Consider the following 24,348-nt stretch of genomic DNA (forward strand, 5'->3'; position numbering starts at 1 on the left):
GAACGAATTTTAAGATGGCTTGTTATTTGGTCCAATTTTTTTTATGTGGGAAAATTAATATTGGTGTTTCTATTTAGTGCTTGTGTGTGTGCTGGTTATATTATTTTTTACTTTTAGCCATTTATGATAAAGTAAAACTGTTAATATGTTTTGTAAGCATCATAGAAATAATCATTTTAAAAAATGTAATTTATTTATAATGCAACTTTATTATAAAGAAGTAACACTAGGTAAATGTATTTTTCTGTGACGTATTTTATCATTCAGATATTTTGACAAATCACCCAAACTACTAATAATTTCATTAATAAAGTCACCCAATTTTTTTAAACCCTTTATCGCCATCCATATGACACAAAATCCTACATAAATCTACATCACATTTTTTCATCATCGTTCCTAACCCAACACTTGAAGCGTCTTGCCAGCCCTACAAAGAGCGTCCGCTCAAGATCCATTAATATGAGGGTCCTTCACACGTCTAGCAATTACAATGGGCTTCTTTGTCCTTCGTGACGGGTATTAATTGACAAATCGCTCGCCCTTTAATTGATGGCAAAGTCAAAAGCAGACGCACTGACAGATGGTTCGAAAGAATAGCCTGTTCCGATACAAGGAAATTGATGATTGTAATGTGCGTCGCACGTACTTTATAAAATTTGTTTATTTAGTGTCTTCTTATTATTGTCCAATATTTTTTATAGTATGGGTAGTGGTCAACCTCGTATCAAAGATGTTTATGTTCAACAAATTATTTGATAGGCATTTTGCATTTAAAAAAAAGCGTATGGAATTATAATAATTTCTCACAGACAAACTGTATAAACGCAAATGTACAAACGGTTTTGTGGGTCTTAGATTATAGGATAAGAATAATAAAAATAATAGAAATTGTTTTCTATTTTAAAATTGGTGTGATTTTATACTACAGCCAATAATTGTCATAAATCTGTATATCAGCACTCACTAACATCAATATTAAACGCACTTTCAATTAAATTCATTTAAAATAATCTCCTCAATCGGACTTCCCATTAACGTATTAACCATTTACAAAAGAACATTCATCGGCAAACGAAATAAAAACGCTCATTCGAAAACACCAATCGGAATTACGTTAAAATATTCCCGTTTCCATTAAATTTGCCGTTGACGAGTAAACATTGTTGAGCAAACGGAGACTTGAAGTTATACTTCAAACATTCGTTACATTATTCAACTTACACGGTTTTTCCGATGCAGCGTAAATAGGAAATTGAATTTGCGAACCGTTCGCGAAGTTAGCCGACCGTGTGTAGTATAAGTTGCGTATAAAATTATAAAGTGTCGCGTCTCGAATTTGCTAGCGAGTTGCATGATCAGTATGTATATATTAGTTATTGAGTGTATCAATAGAATTATAAATGAAGACAGTTATGATTTTGATAGATATTTAATGAAAATTGCTTAGTAACCTTTGCATATAATAAAGCCATGATTCTCATGTTTTTCATCTAGCTAGCTAGATCAAAAAATATAGTTTTTAAAAAAGTATATAGGCTATTGAACAACAACAACATCGAACTTTGGCCTATGGAATCGGAGTTATCGTCATAAATACGAAGAAAATAGCAAAACACAGCCAACAGAAAACAACCTACATTCTAAACGATCTTCAAAACTAAAAGTTTATGAAGTAACATTCAAGTAACTATATTAAACGTTAAAACTATAACCGAAAAACCCAAACGAATAAAATTTATCACTGAATCCCATTTCAGGTAATCACCCTGAAGTGAGCTAGGTACAGAAGGTACAATACAGGTAGAAATAGTACCTGGAAAAGTTAGGATCCTCTGCATTGTCATGGTAATATATCGAGAACCTGACTGATTGCGAACAAAACCAAGAGGTGGGAAACTTTACAACTCCTTTCTTATTCGTTTTAACTTCAACGAAGAATATATTAAAGTTATTTCAACGATTCGAGAGAGTCGATGCACGTGGAATAAAGAAATCAATAAATTGCTAGTTTATGTTCAGAAAAATAAAGTGATAAAGATTTTTAAGTGTTTTTATTACAGTTGTTTGTAAAATCTGATTAAATAACCTGCGTGCTTGAAACCGTTGATTGTCGGACTAAATGGTAGAAGTGCCTCAAGTTTGCATGTATTTTGAGATCCAAAATTAAAGTAAAGAATTAAAGTAAGTAAGGGATTTGGCAAATCCTCATGTTTAATTGCGATTTAGTATCATATGTATTCTAGTGCCGTCGCTCAAGTATCTTATACAATAAATATAATGTCAACCCGTAAATGCTTACATCGATCGATAACAATCCACGAAACATTCCCACTACATTGCCTCTTAAAACAACAAACCAGAGCCCAGAAAAGATAATGTGGAAACGATTTCCTCTACGTCATACCACCCAGACATGGCAAAATCACTACTAAACCCGTATTACCCGACCGAAACGCGTAGTCACACAAAACAGAAAAGGTTGAAACAAAAAAGGCACAATTTCCACAAAACAGTATATCACCCACAATCATTTATCAGAATATAACTAGTGGGGCGGAATGGAATACATTGGCTTGGACATTTTCGTCGTTGTACGCTTTTTGCTGGATTTTTTCGTTATTTTTTGCACAAAGCCGCCTTCTGCGGCACTATGAGTACGGCTTTGTACAAGTATTTTTCCCTTTAAATTCTGCGGATTGATTTTTTGGTCAGTTTTTTAAATTTTCTGAAATGGAAGCGGTATTCGCATCTGTGAAAGTGCGAAGTGGCTAAAAGGATATTGTCGTTTGAGTGCCAATGCCGAAAGTACATGGCAAAGAGTGGTCATGCGAAGTTTGGGATATACATGGAACTGACTGTGAGCGCAGAGTTTTACACAGTTTTTAGGGATTTCGCGTAAATATGACGTGGTAGAGCTTGTTTTAGAATGCTTTAATTTCATTTCAATAAAAATGTGTTGTTCTAATCAGATTGACAAAGTTGCCATTGATACCACCGACTAATGTCATTTGTTTAACAAAAATAGTAGATTTATTTCAATTAGAGTCAAATTAGTTCATTGTTGAAACATCACAACTATCAATAATAACATTGCAGCATTTGCTCTGCGGTCGTGACACTACTATCTCTAAGTACGTGACTTCACCGACAAGGCTCACTAACACATAAGCCAAGCGATAAAGGCACACAAACGTAGCCACATCATGTAGCCCCTTGATTGAAACGCGAATGTTCAACACATACTTAGTTGTGAAGTAAGTACCACCACTTTGTTATCCGAACCTTATTGACCTCAGCAACAAAAAAAATATCAGAAAAACACGCCTAACTTTCCCGTCCATTCGTACAAAGTTCTTGTATCGTTAGAATATCAATGTGATACAGACGAAAACTTTTCTCTTCGTTACCGTATTCTAAACGTTTTTGCGAGTTAAGGCGCGAATTTGGAGGCGAAAGTTGCAAAGTGAATTCTTGATCCGTGGTTGTCTGGAGTAGCCCGTGACCCCGCCTCGAGAAAGATTGAATTAATTATTGTGGTGGGACTGCTTCTAGCATTCAGATGTAGTTTGACTCAGTTCGAAGAAGTAAACTTGTTCAGGGAAAGGAATTAAAAGAACATGGATATTCTTAGCGATGGTCCAGGAATGCTGATAAAGAAAGCATCTTTATAAAAATCTTATCGATTTTCTTATAAAACTTTTATTTCTTTAAAGAATTTCACACACCACCGCTTCATTTTATACTTCACATTTTAAAAGCAAGTTTTTTCTAAGCCTAGCTGTCAAGAGGGCTTGAAGCCCAACCTAGCATACTACACCCGAACGGGAAAAATACTTAATTGCTTTAGCCAGCGTTGAATCTAGCCAACAAAGTTTTAGGTTTTCAAACAAACTTGATAAAACTACAATTCGCTTTTTGGCTCGTATTTTACAAGGGGAACAATCGATCGGAAATAAAATTCATTCGGTTACGTGAAACATTTTCAGTGATCACAGCCATAGCACTTTTTAACACCAGTGTACCAATATCTGTTTTTATTTATTTCGTTGTGATGGAAATGATTTTACAGTGCTAAAATGCTTTTATACCTAAATTTTCGTCCAGTATCCGCTTCTGTTGGTCGTTAATTGGGGATATTTATTATAGTTTGGCTCTATATTAAAATTCTGGAAGCAGACTCTTTAGGTTCAGGTTGTATAAAATAAAACTTAACATTTTAGTATTTACCCCGAGCGTGATCAACATTTCCTTTTCCAACTTAACCTCTATTAACTCTAAGACCTTTCTCAGACATTTTTTTATTTACAACACAACTACAAGCCAATTTAAGTTTGTACAGTCGGTACCCAAGTCTCGCTGGCCAATTTGCATCGCCCAAACGCACGTACACAACCCTTAAAACTTATCTACATTTATTGAGTTTAAGACCCTCCCGAGCCTCTGATTAGTTCCAGGTAAACAGTTTTCTGGGTTAATTTAGCTAAGAATAGCTTATCTTATTTAGGCACTTTTAACTAAATAGGCCTAACGGTAGGTCCTTGCGAAACGCCCGTTTAATACAACGATATTAATGAATTTATTCGAACTGAAGGTACGCGTATTGGATTATTAGATTTTTTTAGTTGATAAAAAAAAACATTTGAGATTGGAAATAGTGTGTTCTGTACATGCGACCAACAATAACAAAACACAATATGAATTGAAATGCTTTGACCTAATCCGTTCAGCAAATAAAAATTTCATTTTGTGACGCTAAACACTAAATTTGTATTTTTATTTTACATCTGTAGTAGTCCGAGAAATAACAAAATATCCGCCATTTTATTAGTATCTGTTACAAAACACCCACTTTCCTTCCACAACAAGTTTCTTATTGCCTTTGCTACTACATAGACTATTAAGCTAACCATCTATCCCTACATGTAATCCGTTTAATATCGCCAACCCATCCGGTAACTTAATGTCTTACGCATACTTCCCTCAGGCACAACACATTATACAATTTTGTTCTAAACAAGGGCTTTTACAAGTCATTTTAAACAACAGTAACCGGGTTCGTGTAACAGAAGGTATTATTAATTATACCCACATGGTGAAACTTTAGCCCTTGGCCGATAAGGGTTTGAGTTTACACATCAAAATCAACAACTTTGGCCAAAGGACTTTTAGTTCTTTCCAACTTTTTTCTTTAACACAACCGCTTCGCTGACTCAATATTTATTGAGGAACAAAATGTATGACGAAACTATCTAAAGTTGCTAAACAAATGTTAACTTTTGGTCAACCGAATTACTTCGGCTAGAAGGATTGTAATAATTTATCATTTATCACAATTTACTTTTAGATTTGTAGTTATTTATGTAGTTCAAGATTTAGATTTACCTTACATAAACCGTAATAGTAAAATCGTAGGTAAATAATTTTCTCTTCTTCAAAGTAATATATTATTTAAATATGACAGAATGTTTATACAGGACGAGTTTATATAGGATATTATTTTTCTAAAAGCAGAAGCCAACAAAATTCAAAATTGCTGTACAATTTAACGTTCAAAACAAAATTTCTTATAAAAATATACCCGCCAAATATTCTGCATATTAAACAGGTATTATATAATTTGCCTCTGGCGTGGTTTTGATACGTGTGGCTTCAAAAGGTGGAAAGGTTTCAGTTTACCCCTTAAGGGTTAACGTAACCGATACACGTGGACCTCCGGGACTCGAGGTCCGATATCCGAAGTTGCCAAAAATAAACTTGGCAACCATAAAGGATAGGTACACAAAACTTTACACAAAGGTAAACCTTGCATCAAAAAGAATTCGCGGTGGCAAGAGGAAACTTACGAAAAATCTATCAAGGTGCGTTTACTGTTGAATTTTAAGCGTGCTTATATATTGCTGTTGTCTTTTTCCACTGTTTTTATATAGTAATATTATTATGATACTTTCAAATTAACCTTTGCTTAAATCTTAAATAAAGATTTTTAACTTAAATGTTATGGTAGATATTTCTTTTGTATTTTAGGAAGTTAGTGTCAAGGATTTTGCCTATAATCAAGAAATAAAAATGAGGTTATTTGACGTATATATGCGTATGGGACCGCAACTCTACATAATGATAGGTTTACTTATACAAAACCAATTAAAACAAAACGTAACTAAATAATGTACAAACAAGTGTTGCCTGTGTAAGAAAAAGGAGAGGCACATAAAACATTGCCCAAACTGACGGAACTACGTGCATAGCAAGATTAAAAAGATCCGTGCCTTCAATACATGATTAAGAGAACTCACATTCAACCACTTCATCTCAAACTTAATACATAAATGTTTAAAAACCTGACCCTACGGTAGAATAACTTAATTTCTTTACAATTTTATCAACTGTAGCGCGATTCTCTACGAGGTACTTTGGTACTTTGGTACTATCGAGTATAGTGTTTACGGCGCCCGCTAGAGGCGATGATGAGATTACTTAAATTTTTTGAATAGCTCGCCGGTTGATAGTCAATGTCGCCAGTGCAGCAGTGGTAGAGAATCGCGCTGAGAGAGACCCAGAAGTGTAAAACGATATTGTTCATGAGACTAGACTGAAATCTACGGATGGTTCTACCAGCCGTAGATTAGACTTTCTCAAGTAACTTTAGAGAGAGTTTGATTTGAATGTTTTTATTACTCTCCTTGAAACATTTTACTTTGTTTTTTTTTAAACATGTTTGTTCTTTTACATTATTTGGTACTTAGTGACAGTATTTTCAGTGCAGGCAGAAATACATTACTTATACATTATAAAAAATATGCAGGGCATTTTTAAAAGTATTTCTAGACACATTCTCCAAAAACATTGGCCCCAATATCCCATAACACCAATTACAGAATTGGCCCAACACACCCAACATTTGGCCAAAACGGCATAAAACAAAATTTCAAAGACGTTTCCGAGAATGTTTCGAGTCTGTAGGCAAAGAGACACAACTGAAACTGAATTAGCCTCGTAGGCACTGTAAACTCGTCCTCGGAATTCGGTTTGAACGTGACAAACATAAAATTTGTTAAGTACGTGAAATATGTTGATTCCGAACGCTGTGCCGCCTGAATTTATAGACCTACAGTTTAGCTGTAGTGGCTTTTTTTGCTGATGTTTTTATAAAAATGTATTTTGTTGGAGGTATACAATTTGTAAGCTAGTGAAATATCACCAATACTGCTAATTTTCTAATGCTAAGGAAAAACGTGTTATAGTTATTTCAGATAAGTATAGTTGCTTCCTTAAAGTTGCATGAATAAACTTCACAAAGTAACATGCGAGTAACGACTAATAAAAACTATATTATGGACTACATTGACTATGCTGCTACTGATCGTTTACCGATAAGGGAATCAAAACAAACCATTGAAAAGTCATTCCGAAGCAAATAAAAATCACCGATTTATTATTCTGACAAACATAACTGATAAACTATACTCGATCCCGAGGGTAATGCCACAACAAAAGGAAAGCATTCCGTACGTATTTCGTAAATCACAAAGCCCACTCGAACTAAGCAGCGAAAATAATAACCCTTCTTTTATCGCATCCGAGGAGAAATCCTTTCAAGCAATTTGGTGAATATAACAAAATCGTAAACTAAGTTCAGCCCTTTCATTCCAAATTACGCCTCCGTGACCGAATCGCCCCTCGACAAAAAGAAAATTCCAACTTTCAATAATCAGAAACTGCAAAAACTTTTCGAATAAAACCAAAGCAATATCGTTATGCCGGCGGAAAACTTGTACTCGACATTCAAATTCCTGTACTGCGACGATATAAGGTATCTAATCGTGTAGCATCTTACTTTTACAGGAGGAGTATTAAGTTGGTTTAGGTGTTGAGAGCATTTAAAACTCTGGTAATGCTAAACAGTGGCGCAATCAGATAAATTGAGAGAAAACTTTTTGGAATGAAATTGATGGCGCGCTGGTTAGCACCATGGCCGCGGGCTCTGTGTTATTTTTTAATTAAATTTTTCATCTTTCGCGTTTGAAGATACAGATATTTCATAATTATAGCATACTAAAATACTTTTGCTCGTAATATTTTTGCGAGCAACCATTTTTTACGAAATTTAACTATTCGTATTTCAGACTCTCTTTGCTTTAACGCAATTAAATTTATTACTCTCAGACAATATCAGAAGTTCCATTCATTATAAGAAGTCACGCATCATATAAGTTAGTATTTACAGCATACATAAATAACATCCACTACTAGTTGTCACACTATCATACTTTCTGTTTATCTAAGTAAAACATGAAAAAGAAATTCAACAACTCTTGTTACCTTAACGAATACCAACTAACAGCTAAAAGTAAATCAACACTACTAATTCTCACAACCCTATCCCTAAAATCCAGTTAGAACGCGATAAAAAGCGTAACAAATAGTAACCTAACGAGGTACACATTGCACACATAGGGACGGTACAAACTAGAAACATGAGCGGGCCATTGGTCGCGGATAATGAGGGGCACCCATACTCATTTAGCTTAATTGTTATTGCCGGTTAGTGGTCTCGATGACTTTGGAGCAGCCTTATAGAGTGTTCTTAAAAAATAAGGTGAATTTGGTGATTTGGTTTATTAGTAACGGTATTTTTAGCTAAAGTGGTGGAGGAGAAAAATTGAAATGTAATGCAATTTAGTGTTGAAATTAGTATGTATTTTTAGGTAATAAAAATGGCTAATAGACTTTAGGCAATATAAATATACTTAATGCAGTACAAGTTTAATTCTTGTAAGGTGACTTTTAATAAAGGGTCGGTATTTACGTTTTAGCCGACATTAAAAAGGAGACAATTCTTGAGTGGTGATCATCATCATCATTGGCCTGTGCCCATCTATTGTAGATGATTCAAGTGGCGTCAGATAGAGGAATATTTGTAACTAGCTGACCCGCGCAACTTCGCTTGCGTCACATAAGAGAGAATGGGTCCTAATTTTCCCCGTTTTTGTAACATTTTTTATTGCTACTCTGCTCCTATTGGTCGAAGCGTGATGATATATAACCTATAACCTTTCTTAATAAATGGGCTATCTAACACTGAAAGAATTTTTCAAATCGAACACGTAGTTCCTGAGATTAGCGCGTTCAAACAAAGAAACAAACTTTTCAGCTTTATATTATAAGTAGGTATAGATGAGGGAACATCTTCGTTCGTGACTTAAAAGGCCTATGCGGGAGTGACAACCGCGATGATACTTTTGCCAATAATTCAGCCAAGATAAAAAATTACCTTAGAAAGACTAACTTATAAAAAGATTCTAAAGGCTAAAACTAAAGAAACAGACTTTAATAAAACAAAAATTATAACTACCCATAGTTTGTACAGTGATATAAAAAATCTATGCGAAAACCTAAAACTTGTAAGACCAAAGTGCTCAATAAAAGAAAAAGAATTATCGAAAACCATTTCTGGCATCTTTTTCCATTTTGCGTTCGACACGCGTTCGTAATGGCCACTAAATATCAACTGCTAAGAGTTAACCTATATAGGTTTTATTTTGTTATTTCGGATATTTAAAATTCCCTGGAAGAGTGCAGCATTTATATTTTTGGATATGGTGATACAAAATGCAATGAAGAAAGAAAATATTGCGAGTATACTGATAATTTTAAATAATGCAAAATATGGAAACGTAGGTTCATGCACATTTTAACAAGGCCAAACAATAAATTTATATTTGTATCGTTTGTAAACTACAAAATTTCAAAAACTGTTTAAACAACTCTTCAACGTTTTAACCTGCTACTTACAATTATTTAATGAACAAAGCAACAACGTCTTTTCTATCCTCAAATTTTAGAGGCTTATCTACAATAATAATTGGTTATTAAAAACGTTAGTCAAACCACGAAATCAAACTTTTTAATCCTAAATTTCATACAGCCAGTATTAAGAATCTAGAAAAACAAAAAACAGGCCGCCCACGTATCAGTCCCCGGCAACTTTGCTATTTGTATTTGGCCCCGCTGAAACTTTCATAAGGCTTCTACTACAATGTACGTTGTGAAGAACATCTCGACAGCCTTGTTTTGTTATTTGAATAATAATAAAAATTGATGAAAGTACGTGCACGGAATGTTTAAAGCAATATTAAGTAGGTTCTGCCTGCGGCTACGTTCGACTGGAAAGATTTCTTGAGGTGAACGTATCGAATATTGACTTAAAATATATATCAGGCAAATTATAAAGACCAGTTTAATGATTTAGAGATAAATGGCAGTTGAGATATCCAATGGTTGAAGTAACAGTATATTTATGAAGCTAACCGGCTCTTAACTATCTGCGTGGTTCATCAAAATGGTTGGTATGACAGACTTACAAACATTAAATCCAAAAATAGGTATTTATGTTTTTAATAGGAAAAAGGATTAGCAGAAAAATTGCGTTAGATATTTTGAAAACTGAACTAAAAATAGTTACTGTTGTTCACATAGATTTTTAGTTCATGCATTAATTACAAAAGCAATTTAATCGTTTGTCGGTGTAACGATAAACAATTTTCTGACGCGGTCTACGACTACAGTCTATAAGAATCGTATGACTATCGATAAGTAGTTCCTTGAGGTAAAAAATGTCGATAATAAAGCCCTACACGGCGTTGAAATAGCATTGAAACTTCATAAACACGCTACAGGTGGCAATGATCTATTATTCTATACGATTATCACAGTTCATCATGTCTACTCACAGTTTCCTCACTTTTTCCAACAATGTGACGTCGAACTTATATTGATTATACCTTTGGAGATTAGTCTGTGCTTCTAAAAGATTCTCATGTTATAAATAATTATTGAACCAAAAAGTTACAGTCACAGGTCAGTGGATCAGTAAATAGTGATATTAAGGTCTTAATTGCAGTATTTATAATTACGTGTGTTCTCTTCATTGATGTTTATTTTAACTTACCTGCAACAAAAGAAACATATTTGTTAGACATAATTTTATGAATAACGTAATGAAGTAGTATTGAAAGTAGTTTTGTGTTCTGTGTGTGTTTTATAATGGTATGTTAATGGTTTAAATGAATGTTGGTGTATGAAAATATAAAAAAACCAGGCAGCATATTGTTGTTAATATGAACCATTAAAAGCTTTCATCAGCTTCTGGCATTGTTATGAACTAAACAATAATGACTATTAGTTTATTTTTTGGTCAAACATCATGTACCGAATGTGTTTGATTTATAAACAAATCTTATTTCGAATAATATATTTGAAAAAATAAGTCGTTTAATTTATTTCAAACTCATGATAAGCTTGCATCCCTAAGAACCTTTTGTGTAAAAAATTGCATTCCCGACAGTAACGATATAACCAAAGTACAAAAGCACGCAAAAACTTCGCACGTCTCATAATCTTATAACAAAAAACATTTTTTAGTAAAGCCGAGGGCACACCTCACCCGTCACGTCTTAGATAATGACGTCACGGATGCTAGGCGCAAATTTGACGCACGTGTGTGCAAGGCTTAGCTTATTATAAATTTAAAGCCTCAGCTGAAAGAGGGATCGTGTATCTTAAAATGAATTTATGGTTTCACGTTAAAGTAATTTTCTTTTTTTTCGTGTAGTTGTAAAAATATTTTTCAGGTACGCTTCGAAAGATATTATTCTGAATATTAAATGTTTAAAATGAAATAGTTATTTTAACGATTGCTTAGATATTGTATAATATGAATACCAAGAATGTCTCGGCAAAATCAGCCAACGATATAAAAAAATTAACAAAGTACAAGCTCATAAATATTATACTTTTTTAACTTTAACCGTTAAAGTATTTTTTAAACAGTGGACCTCTGTCTCTTTTTGATTTAGCGAAATTGTAAACAGGTACCAATTTTATACTATAATATTAACTACCTCATATTTAATTAAAACAACGTGTGCAAACTACGATGTCAACATTATTCTTAATTATAAAATCACCTGTAAACTACACAACAACAGTAAAACATAAAACGAACTCCTTTGACTACCAGTTTTAACTTCATTAAGAATTGACCTAAAAACCGTCGTTCAACGATACCAAAATTTGCTGGAATTCTCGGCAAAGCAGATACTTTCCAAATTGCGGAGATAACAGTTAACTTGTTAATCTTTCGAGTACTGCAGTTAAATACTGCATTTACTTGGTTATTCACCGGAATATTTTAAGAGTTGTTGAAAATTGCAGTCTATTCGAAGTTTGCTGTTTGTGTAGAGTGAGTTCGTTGTGAGTAAATTAAAGTATGAATTATATTTGCTCTTAATTAGATTATATTTCTGGCCATAAGTGATTTTAGTCCTTTAACTGTCCAGAAGCACTTAATTAAGATAAAAATACGTAATACTATCAATAAAAAAATCGTAAAAGATATGAAAAAATTTTCTTGTTCGAGATCCATTTCATATTTGAGTTACGGTGGCGCTGATAAATTGAATTTATCAACGTTATTAATTTATAATGTCATTGACAGAATTCAAGGGCTCCTAATAAATTAATAACAAAGGTAGAACGATCGATCCCAGTACAACAAACAATGTAAAATTAATGTGTGTATATACGAAAGTTATTGCATCGTACCATGTTAGTAATTAATTAAAAGATTTTATCGACCAGATTGGGCTTCTCGGCGAGAGCTCGTTACACAACCGCAACCGTTGAAAATATCGGTGTCCGCAAAGTCAACAGTTCAGCATAATTGAATCGACATAGGTAATGGTTGTGATAAAGGAAGGTGGGTCGCCACCTGTAAGGGGGGTGCCACGTGCAGAAACCGTGCGAGCGAGACGCCGCGCCGCCCCTCTCTCTCGCTCTAATGGCCGACGTATACGTGTGCTTACAGGTAGCGTGGGTGCTATGCGTGGCGAGGCAGGAGACTGGCGCAACATATGTTCCACATCGAAATATATGCCACATACAGTCCCGTTATTTTGTTTCATAGGTACGTACGTAAATAGGCCTCTGTTACAAGTTTCGATTTCGATACGCCATTGTGGGGCGGCGTTTGATAACGAATTCAATCATGGGGAAGTAGGTGACGCAATTTGCGTTCATACGCCTCAAGGAAACGATCGTAAAGGGATTTTTGTTTCCCCCGATAGCACCAAAAAGGAATATCGTGATGAATTATAATTTCAACGAGTATTATTTAATCTCTATGGCTCGCACGTCGAACTCACTCGTGTCAATGTGGCTGATGTGACATCACAATATGAGTTTCATAAAATAATAAGTTTATAGTAAGTTCTTTGGTATCAAAATCAAGTAAAATGTTGTTCGAAAGTTCCACGGTACTTCTTTATTGCATTAATATTTCTCAAATGTTTACAATAGTATTCTTCTTGTTGCCGATCGTGGACATAGTTACCTTATCAAAGAATATTAGAGAATTTCGGGACAACTTTACAAAAAATGATTTGAGTTTAACATTCGGAATCCTGTATGTAATAATAATATTGAGTTACGGAATTATTAGTCCAATAAGAATATTAAATATGAACAAAATATCAAAGGCAGCACGAGAAGCAGAGACGCCGCATGAAACACTGTCACGTATCATTGAAACAACATACGCTACTAGAAACTACTTGCTTGCAGGTTTTTCACTTTTCTTCACATTAGTTATATGGAGATTATTTGACTTTATAATATTTTCAGCTAAGCTTCATGAGTTCTCCGAACTTATGTCGCATTATGATTTGATCGATATAAATTGTATCGAAGAGAAACGTGAACCTAGAGAATCAATAATTGACGAAAATTTTGAATTTGAAGACGAAGAAGAGGAGGAAAAGGGAAAGGGCTATGTTCGGTGGCCTTCAATTATAAGTTTGAATAAACAAGATAGTACGACGATAAAAGCATTTTTTAATAAAAATCCTATAAAACCTGATCAGGCAGACGGTGCCGAAGAAGAAGTCAAGGTACAGAATCCAGAAATTCAAGATAAAACTGAAGAGGTAGCTAATGTAACTATTAATACTAATACTGAAGCTGGGGTGACGGAAAGTTCACAAACGAATGACCAGTCAACATCCAACAAAAATACAATCACTACTGCTACTAACACAGAGCTGTTGGCGATCGACAACAACGAGGCAAAGAAATCTAAAAAAACAACTAAACAAAAACACGATAAGAAGAAAAATGATTAATCTATTTAGTGTACTTAACGGGTCAACGCTTTTTGCGGAATTAGTTCTGGTCATAGCACTTTTGAAGCCTTTTAGAGAACCGTGTTACATCAGAGATTATTGGGCTAGCTTTCAAGAGAGATGCGCGAGTCAAACTAAGATTGTTATAGGGGTACTCGTATTGTTACTTGTCAATGTTGGCATGGAAATAACTATGGAGAATTTTAATCATCAGTTCTTACTAAGAAAAGTACCCCGAAGTTCATTGGTCACAGAATTTTACTCAAGTAAGATATCTCTGTGCTATACTTGTTTCTTTATGTCGGTGTACGTTTTGTTCATGATTGATAGATTGATAGCTTTCATAATGAGGATTGCAAGACTATTAGAATATGAAGTGATGTGCAGACATGCAATATTGACTAAAGAGACTGGTACCCAGATGTCGAATGTTACGATAAGCACGCTCAGTTCTTTCCATCCAACGATAAGACAAGTTATTTTACCCAATGCAATTATATTTTCGAAAAAAGTGGCGAAGAAAAAAGAAAAGAAACTTATTGTATCTGGTTCAGGAGATTGATACTGAATCTGTGTTTGTGAGAATAAAATCAAACCTGCAATAAAATTGAACAATCTGCTGTGAATTTTTGTACGCACATTTCATTCTTCATAGTGTTTTCACTAAAGAGTTGCAAAAAGCTCATAAACAGACCACAGAAGAATAAAACTGTCACTACAAAACAAACGCAAATGACGTGCAGTTGTCATCAATCAATCAGAATTCAACCAATGTACTGAATTTGGAAAAGTGAAATTTAAACAAGTAAATGAAAAATGCCATAAATATATTTCTCGCCAACAGCAGTAAGATCACAAAAATGGACGTAAGCTGTATTACTTTGTCATTGTTACTTCTAATACAAATGGCCGTGATCTTAACAATGCTGAACCCCATCTACGACGTCCGTAAGATCACTAAACTCATCAATGGCTTAACCAAGGACTATAAGAGAATCTACATGTCCTTCATCATGTTTTATTTCACGTCAGTTCTCTACCTCGGCATGTATATTCCTTTGCAAAGCATCCACAAGCTGATCTTCAACACAAGTCTAAAGGAATATGACAAGTTGATTCTACTACATAGTGTGGAAAAGAACTACATCACAGCCGGATTTTCACTTTTCCTGGTCGTGGTGATCTACGGAGTAAAAGCCTTACTGTCATACACTGCAAGTCTCTCGTGCCTCACAGACAAGCAAAGCAGTCCGTTGATTGTCGAATCAAAGTCAAGAGACAATATAGTACCTGCGGAACCTTTTCTGCCAAATCTTTTACGTGTAAAGAGGTCAATTTCTTATGAAACTATATTATTTACTAACGAACTTCGAGAACAGCTCAAGAACATAATCAAAAGTGTTGAATACCCGCAACAACGGAGTACACTCTCCAGCATACTTGAGGCAAGCAACGCAAATTTATAATTGTTCTTATTACAGCTAAATAAAATTCTGGTTTAATATTTTTGTTTTATTCCAAACTATCGGTTATGCAGACTAGAATTTGGGTATTTCTCAGGCAAGGTGGGGAATATTCCAAGACACGGCTATAAAAATAAAATGCCAGTACAGAGGGAAGGGAAGAAAAATGTAGAATAGGAACGTTCGGAGTGCGAGAAAAGGGAACGTGTATACATTAGAGGGCCGAAATGTTTTCCGTTGAATTGAGTATAACGCTTGCAGGGATCCGTGTACGATCATAAACCGGAATACTTATTGATAACAGGTTGTACTGTCTGTCCACACCCCAGGTAACGTATTAATGATGATGACCATAAGTCTATTTTATTGCTTATTGTAATACAAAATTAGCTCCTATTGTTCATGATTAAAACAGTCTCAATATCTAGAATGATTCTTTATTTGACAATCTTAATAATTACCAATGAAGATAATTTATGAAATCATGAATACAGACTCGAAACATTGTAAAAGACACTCTTAGGATAAGCTACAAGTAAAAAAGTAAGTAGATACGCACGTAAAATATTTCTTAAGACTTAAAATCAGAAAAACAAGTTCATAATAGCCGCCAGTCGTCCTTGAACGGTCTATATTCCATGACAGTTTTTAGAGTGCCTTAAAAGTGCTCCGTTCAAGTCAGACTAATGACTTAAGACGACTTAATGACTGCGGAATGGGCCAATCTATTTTGATGTTTCAGGAGTGACATGCTTGGAACGTAAATTGAGGGAAGGGAATTTAAGGACTTTCTATTTTTAGGTATTGGTTGAAGTAAATGATTGGTGTAGTGTCTTTAGATTTTAAATTGCTACATATTTTTTCATTATGTGGTCTATAATGATCAAGTTTATTTCAAATGATTAGTTCAATGATTTCGGTTTACGGTAGTTCAAAATCTGTTCAGACTCACTATTTATATAAGTATGAGATAGGGTTTATAAAAAAAAATATTTTCCTCTGTGGTACAGTTTTTTAAGTTTAATCCGAATGTGCAAACAATGATTTTTTTTTACCGAAGCTACACAAAATTGGCACGTTATTTCAAAAGTTCGGATAGAACGTTAAATATTTAGCAAGCCAGAATAGTTTTACATGCAACATTGATCGCTGGCTGCGGATCTTTAAGAATCCATGCGTACATTGCTGCTGGCACTCATTCAAAACAGTCGAAGTGGTGCCAACTTTGTCAGGTGTCCGGCCACTCCCCTATAGGATTAATGCCTTGTGTTAAATTTAGAACAATTCCAAATATAGAGCGCTGTTTTATTTTTTACTTTACGATTTTTTTCGTTTGTATTTTGTTGCGTTATTATCGTATGCGAATATGTGTTATGTATGATACTATAGCCAGAGAAGGGTAGAATATACAGGTTCATGTTCTATTTGTTAAAAAAAATTACAAACTGTGTGACCAGAATGGAATCAGGGCTACAATGAGAGGCTTCTACCGAGGCCTTTGCTCAGCATTTGGACGATGAAAACTTATAATAATATTAACACCACAACTTCGTTTTAAAGGCTTAATAGATCAAAAGATGAATAATTAGAAATTCATTAAAATGTTTCATTAGTTTTTCATATTGAAAATAAATTATAGTCATTTTCATACCAGCGTTTCATAAACTCTATAACGTCTATAACACCGCTACTAATTCGAAATCAAAATACAAAAATCAAAACTACCCTCATCCATAAATCAGAGCGCACATCCCATTTATAATTACCGAACCAACATTGAGCAAAGAAACCCAAAATACGTATTTTGTGACCCTAAGGTCTCTTGGGAGACTCACGCAGTGCGCTGGATAAATATTAAAGCTCTGGCTACGTTTTAAATTGTACGAGGTAGGTAATTTCGATGTGAAATGCAGTTTTACGGTACGAACGTGACCGTGTTTTTTTGCGGTTGTATAAAATAGATTAATGTTGCCATAAGTATTTCTTTTTCGTGTGCATTTTGTAGTGGAACGACACGTCTGCAGTTTTGGCTTTGTTTTTAATTTTATGAATTGTTTGTACGTGTTTTTAAAGATTTAAAATATCATTACTATTGAAGTAAAGTAGAATATGAAACTAATCTAGAAGGCCCATTTAAGCGTTTAATATTCGTATTAAAAGCATTCAAATCGTTTAAACAATAACTTCAATTTTATCTGCCAATATGAAAATGGTACAAAAAAGTGTTTAAGCTGGATGTCTTCAGAAGTAGTTTTCTTTTTTACACACAATTTTAGTAATAAAGCCGATTTAACAAAAAGACAATCTCAAAATTTTATCATATCTCAGTTTTATGGAAACAATTTGATATGTATATGTAACAAACACCACTTCTAATCTATACTAATATAATAAAGCTGAAGAGTTTGTTTGTTTGTTTGTTTGAACGCGCTAATCTCAGGAACTACTGGTCCGATTTGAAAAATTCTTTCAGTGTTAGATAGCCCATTTATCGAGCAATATAACATCACGCTACGGTCACTAGGAGCGGAGTAGCAATGAAAAATGTTACAAAAATGGGGAAAATTTTGACCCATTCTCTTAGGTGACGCAAGCGAAGTTGCGCGGGTCAGCTAGTATATCTTAAGATGGAAGCAAATTACCGACGGACTATTTACGGTCTACCTGCCTTCAAACAGATATAATTCTAGCGCGAAAGGTAACCAATAATACATTGTTTACGTTATTGATCTGCATTACATAGTCCACTAATGATCCTCTTACTTATCACTTATGAATAACGCATTCCTGCACAGTTGCGCCTGTGATTATAGGGGTTAGGCCTTAAGTACACCATGTTCTACCAATATGGGTTGGAGACTACATTTTTTATAACCCTTTAACTATCCCATTGTATGTTTATGATGTAATAAAATATGGGGATTAAAGAGAACACGCATTTAAGAAACACTAGGCATGGTCGCAGGCTGACTGAAACAACGATTTCGGTAAACCACTGTGAATATTTTACACTAATAAACAGTTTTCTCGTGATTAAAGCACTAGCCGTAATCTAAAAACGCTACAAACATAATTCAATTCCTTAAAACAACATTGTCCAATTTCAGATAGTACTCGTAACACAAAACTCACAGAAAATGCCTTCTAAAGCCTCCAAAAGTCCACTAAAGAAGTTAAAAAAAGGTATTTACTGACCGTAATTACTGCTATCGTAGAGTATTTGCTTAAAGATTTATTTTATCCGAGCATATCCCTCGTAAGGGCTAGAAACAAACAGGAAACGGGAACTGTATTAAGTTATAAGCGGCAAGCGATTAAGGAAACACTTTAGTGAAATAATGGTTGTGTTTAATTTATTGGTTTCTTTGTTTACTGTAATGTGATTCGAATGGTTTTAGTGAGTTAGGAGATTTTATCGGTAAGAGATTTTAATTACTTTTTTAGATTGCTTGTGTGTTGAAGATTTAAGGGATAAAAAATTGTATTTGTTGCGTACTTTGTTATATACGTATGTGTGATATTAGTCTTAGAATAGTTTATAAATCAACGATCGATATGAATAACGATTTTTACTTCGTTCACTCTTATAAATTTATTCCAAAAACACTTCGTAGCAAATAAAAAGTAGCAATCAAAACAAAAACAGGGTCCGTTCTTAGAACAATCGCCAATATGATGAGTCCAAATTTCATAAGTCCAGGAAATCGAAAAATATAAAACAAAAGCAAAATGATACTATCAAAATATTACATGCTATGTATTTTTCTTGTATGTAATATTGTTCAACTGTCCAAATTGACAATTTCATTTGGCAATGGAACTCGGTCGAATAAATTACTTTTTCATTGATGCATGAATATTTGCGAAGAAAACTATGCAATAACGAGAAATTTAATGACCCTTGTAAAATTTAAAGCAGGACTGCGTTGCATAACTTATTGCTACGAAATTGGAGGCCTATTTTTATATACAAATATAACTGACAGATTGAATACTATATAAGGAAGATTGAAAGCAAACTTCTGCATAAACGTTGTTTCTCTTGACGTATTTTCGTTCATTTTTTTAATGTTAGCCATACACCTATAGTAAAAACGTATAAAAATATGCTTATTTAAGTAAATGATATTAAAACAGTATTGTGGTTTTAGAAAATGTGCTTAAATTACAGTGAGATAGAGAATACTAGGACGGAAACTACCAATTTGTGTAGAACAGAACATATTAAATTACTAAAACTAAACAATACACACTGAATGAAAAATGAAAATCAATAATATAATATTTACCTTGAACATTGCAACAAAATTAAACTGGGTATGAAACTTAAGATCAAAGTAATTCTGTTCAATACACCCACGAAATCTATAAAAATACGTGCCCGCTATTCTTTCATCACTTGACCCGCCCAACATTTTATCTCGATAAAACTTAGATATATTCTTTTCAACGAAATCCTTTGATCTAACCGTTCGAAGGTTTCTTTTTTGGGACACACACATATATACATTGTCTAAGAGGCTATTTTTCTTATTTTTATTGGGCCATCCTATATTTTTTGTGAGTCACTCACGAAATGATGATATACGAATCAAAACATTAGCGTTTGAAGTTACGGTAAATGTGATATATGATTTTACGTAGATAGAATAATATATCGGATCTATTCGTAATTAAATGAATGAACCAACTAAAACAGATTTATTTGTATTGTTATGATATCAGATCACCAGATTAACGGTATGATTTTCGATAAATCACTTTCATGATATCTAGCTTTATATTCTGTAAAAAATTATCATAGAATTGTTTTATGCAATTTATTCCTATATAAAACACTGCAAAATTATTAAAATGAATGTACAAACGTTTTTAAAACGATTTAGGACAAAGATGTAGTAAATATGTAAAATATTCTTTCAACTAATGATTTAATAATTATGACCGAATTATAAGTTTTGTTGAAAAAAAAAATACAAAATATATGTAACTATAAATAAAACATCAATCGGCAAGAACACCATTCTATATATAAATCATAAAAATAACAATATCTAAGCAGAGCCCGACCCAAAAAAGTCACGTACTGAAAAATCGCCTACAATTTGAAAAATATAGGTGTTAGTGACCTTTAACGAGGACAACTGTCGGACACGATGTGACATAGGCTTTGAAATATGCGACCTCGCGACTTACCAACCCTATTACCTTTAAAAATGTTGGTAGTAAAACATACTGTGACATCCCACTGCTGGGTAAAAGCATCCTCATAGACACCACTAGTTTTGCTATCTTACACGATCTATATATTAATTATGTACAGCAATTTTTGTATTTTTAAATATTGACTTTGGTAACATCTACCTCATTTGCCTCTAAGATCTTGTGTTTCATTTTTTTAAGTAAATAAAAAAGCTATTTCTAGGCATGAGCAATTCAGGTGATTATTAAAAATATTGAAATTATTAAAAATTCGTAAACCTGACACGATTTTGCAGGTTAACAAGTTAAACTTGACATTTCAACGCAGATTGACTAGTAAAATCAATTGTATAGAAAAAAGTCGATGTAAATCTATGAATTATAACACATACTCGTAGTTACAGGATTTTGATCGAAGGTAACTTTGTGACGTATTCCATTATTACTATACTGGGTTCTTAAAGGTTCATAAGCCCGATTTGACTGATACGCTCTTGAACTTCGCAAGTTTTTACTGGTTTTAGGTTGATAACGGTTACATAGTAACATCTGTTATCTTATAAAACTTAAAGAAATAAAAACTTTTATCATTACGCTTCACACTATGATCACCTGGCCTTAATTCCAAGATAAGTAATTAGTTAAAACAAAAAAGTATTTGGGTCAAATCTTCTTGAACTTTTGATAAAATTTTAAAAAGTACAAAGTTCTTAAGAAATACGGAACTAATTTATGACATTTCTTTAGTAGAATAATGACAAGAGATATAAAGAATTTAATATGATTTCGTGATTACATGATTCAATTTCAAACAATAAATTTTAAGATTTTTTAATTCGGTATGAGTAACTGTATTTATAAAGTCGATCAAATAGGTGCTTTGCAGTAAACGTAAACTTATAGTGCTAATAATAATAGAACTAACAAGATATTTAATCGTTAACATGACTTACTATCTTTATCATACTACAAGTACTTAAAAAAGACAAAAATACGTAGCACAATCCTTACAATATACATATATCTACATGCAATACATTTCGAGGTTAAAACACTGTCACACCTTCATGAAAGCCACGACTTGTGACTTGTATAGAAGTGTCTAAAACTAGCGAGTTTGAATAGAAGCTGTGAAAATGGCGATACAAACACTTTGAAACTACGTGTTGTTCACACGTGTCTGTTTTTTATTACTATTGCAGTGCTTTGTGTATTCGGTCGCTGTATACGAAAAATGTATATCTCTATGAAAACTGAAACGTACTGACCGATATACCGTAGCTGCGAACACTTATTGTATAAACATTAATCGGACAGTCATTGAGTGATTTCAACTGTCGAAATGTCACGTAGGTATTTGATATTCTTCAGAATTTAAATACATACATATTTATAACACAACGGGCTGCATTCCTATGTGTTATGTCATTGACTGCAAAATTTACTCACTGAATAATTAAGGCAAAATAAATGCACCAAAATAAAATTAATTACCATTTACGGTCAAACGACTTGCAAACGACGCTCATACACGTCGCTTGCCTGAAAATATAGAACCATTCTTTTGTGCCACAGACCTATTTTTAAAAAGCAGGTAAACGCCTATCGGCCTAACCTCCACCCACGTCGCCTAAATTCACAAAAAACAATTGAACAACCGATAAAATCCCGAACGCACTGATAAAAACGTACGTACAATTTTCTCGAGTTCAAAGTTTAAGTGTTTTAACCCGTGAAGTAATAGTGCTGGAAAAATCTTGGCGAAACAGCTTAATATAAGCCGTCTGTGGATAGAGGGAGACAGATATAGTGGTCCTGCTAATGGCCTGGGGCAGGCGAGCCAAAGGCACACTCGTAAATAAATGAGCGAATGTGTTTTCTTTTTTTTCTATTTTTTCTTGGCGTGGGAGCACATCAGTTGAGGAGTTAGGGGTCGGAATGGAATTGTTTTATGACTAGTTGTAACGTCGAAAGTAGGTTAGTTCTGAGTGTTTAGCTGCCGTGATGCTAGCTGTTTTAAATACGGATATACGGCTGAATATCTGGGGTTCGGGAGAGAGCCTCGTTAGTGTAGACACACGTGCTTCAATTAGTCGTAGTGATACATTTCTAAGTAGAGCAACGTATTATTGTGCAGTTTCAGGTCAAGTGCTGAACGCAATAGATTATAGTCTATCTATCGGATTTCACTTTACGCTTGAGCAGTTTTACCTGTGAGCTTGAATCCGTAAACTAATTGCTAGTAATTGGATCTTCTTTATAAAAGCGGTAACAATTTCTAGGCTGTAAGTTCAGAAGTAAGTAAACGATATAATGTTTTATTATTTATTATAGGTAAATAAATTTAACCCATTAATATCCCACTGCTGTGCAAGGTGTCCTCCCGAAATGAAAAAGGGATTAGGCCTTGCGTCCACCACGCAGGCTAAGCGGTTATCATCTTAAAATATTGAACCAAATTTTTGGCTTTTTTGTTAGTGCACACAATTTTCTATACATTAAAAGCTTGTTTGTTACATCATGTAAGTTGTCTTCAAACACACTAGAAGCAAACAAGATATTGTTGGAAAACATCACATATTGTACTGTATCTTGCGCTTAAAAGTGTACGCGAAAACTGTGTAAGACAAAATTTATCCACCCCTCCCCACCATCAGTTTATTGTAGCCATTTTCTGGCGCCCATTGTTGGGAGGGAGTTAGTTCGTGACCGTACGCCGTCGTGTATGGTGTAAGAAACGAGAGATAAGAACACTTTTATCAAGTTATTTTTAATATTAAAATACATAAATCATATTTAAGCTTATTAATTACGTTATTAAAGTTTTATTATAGTTTTCTACAACTGTGCAGAAATTGCTTTATTTTACTTTATTGCACATTAAGGGCGGCTTCCGATTTAAAGCTTCAGTTAATCAATGCTCGCTACAGTTAAGCAAGAAACGGGTATGTTTATACTCAATATGAGAATATTGAAACAACTAGACTGGACTTTAAACACCTATTGAAATAACATTACAATGCAAACGGGATTATGATAACTGCCGGTAAACAATCAAGATTATTATGTTTGACTTTATAATCGTTATTGCTCAACAATCGGCTATAAAAGATATCGAACTATGTTAAAACTATAGTACAGTAGCGCGACTCTCTACAGTCGGTAGTGTCGAGTATCGGAATTTTGACATTTAGAATGGGACATAATTTTCCCCGTTTTTGTATATACATTACATACATTTTTCGTTGCTACTCCGCTCCTAATGGCCGTAGCGTGATGTTATATAGCCTAAAGCCTTCCTCGATAAATGGTCTATCTAACACTTTAAGATCAAATCGGAACAGTAGTTCCTGAGATTAGCGCGTTCAAACAAACAAACAAACAAACAAACTCTTCAGCTTTATAATATTAGTATAGATAATATTAGTATAGATAACGCCCGTCAGAGGCGCTGATCAGATTTTCATACAAAATTTCTCGATAACAGGTCGGTTGTCGATAGT

At 33.9% G+C, this 24,348-nt stretch overlaps 2 protein-coding genes across 3 annotated transcripts in view; one reads left to right on the forward strand and one right to left on the reverse strand.

Moving 5' to 3' along the window:
• Positions 1-24,348, reverse strand: part of nAChRalpha1 (nicotinic acetylcholine receptor alpha1) — a 232,386-nt gene that overhangs the window by 188,142 nt on the left and 19,896 nt on the right. The window lies entirely within an intron of this gene.
• Positions 14,990-15,682, forward strand: LOC142978862 (uncharacterized). Its single transcript, XM_076123457.1, has one exon. It carries the CDS (start codon positions 14,990-14,992, stop codon positions 15,644-15,646), a length of 657 nt encoding a protein of 218 aa, XP_075979572.1. The 3' UTR covers positions 15,647-15,682.

Source organism: Anticarsia gemmatalis, chromosome 15 (assembly GCF_050436995.1).
Source record: "Anticarsia gemmatalis isolate Benzon Research Colony breed Stoneville strain chromosome 15, ilAntGemm2 primary, whole genome shotgun sequence".
Lineage (NCBI taxonomy): Eukaryota > Metazoa > Arthropoda > Insecta > Lepidoptera > Erebidae > Anticarsia > Anticarsia gemmatalis.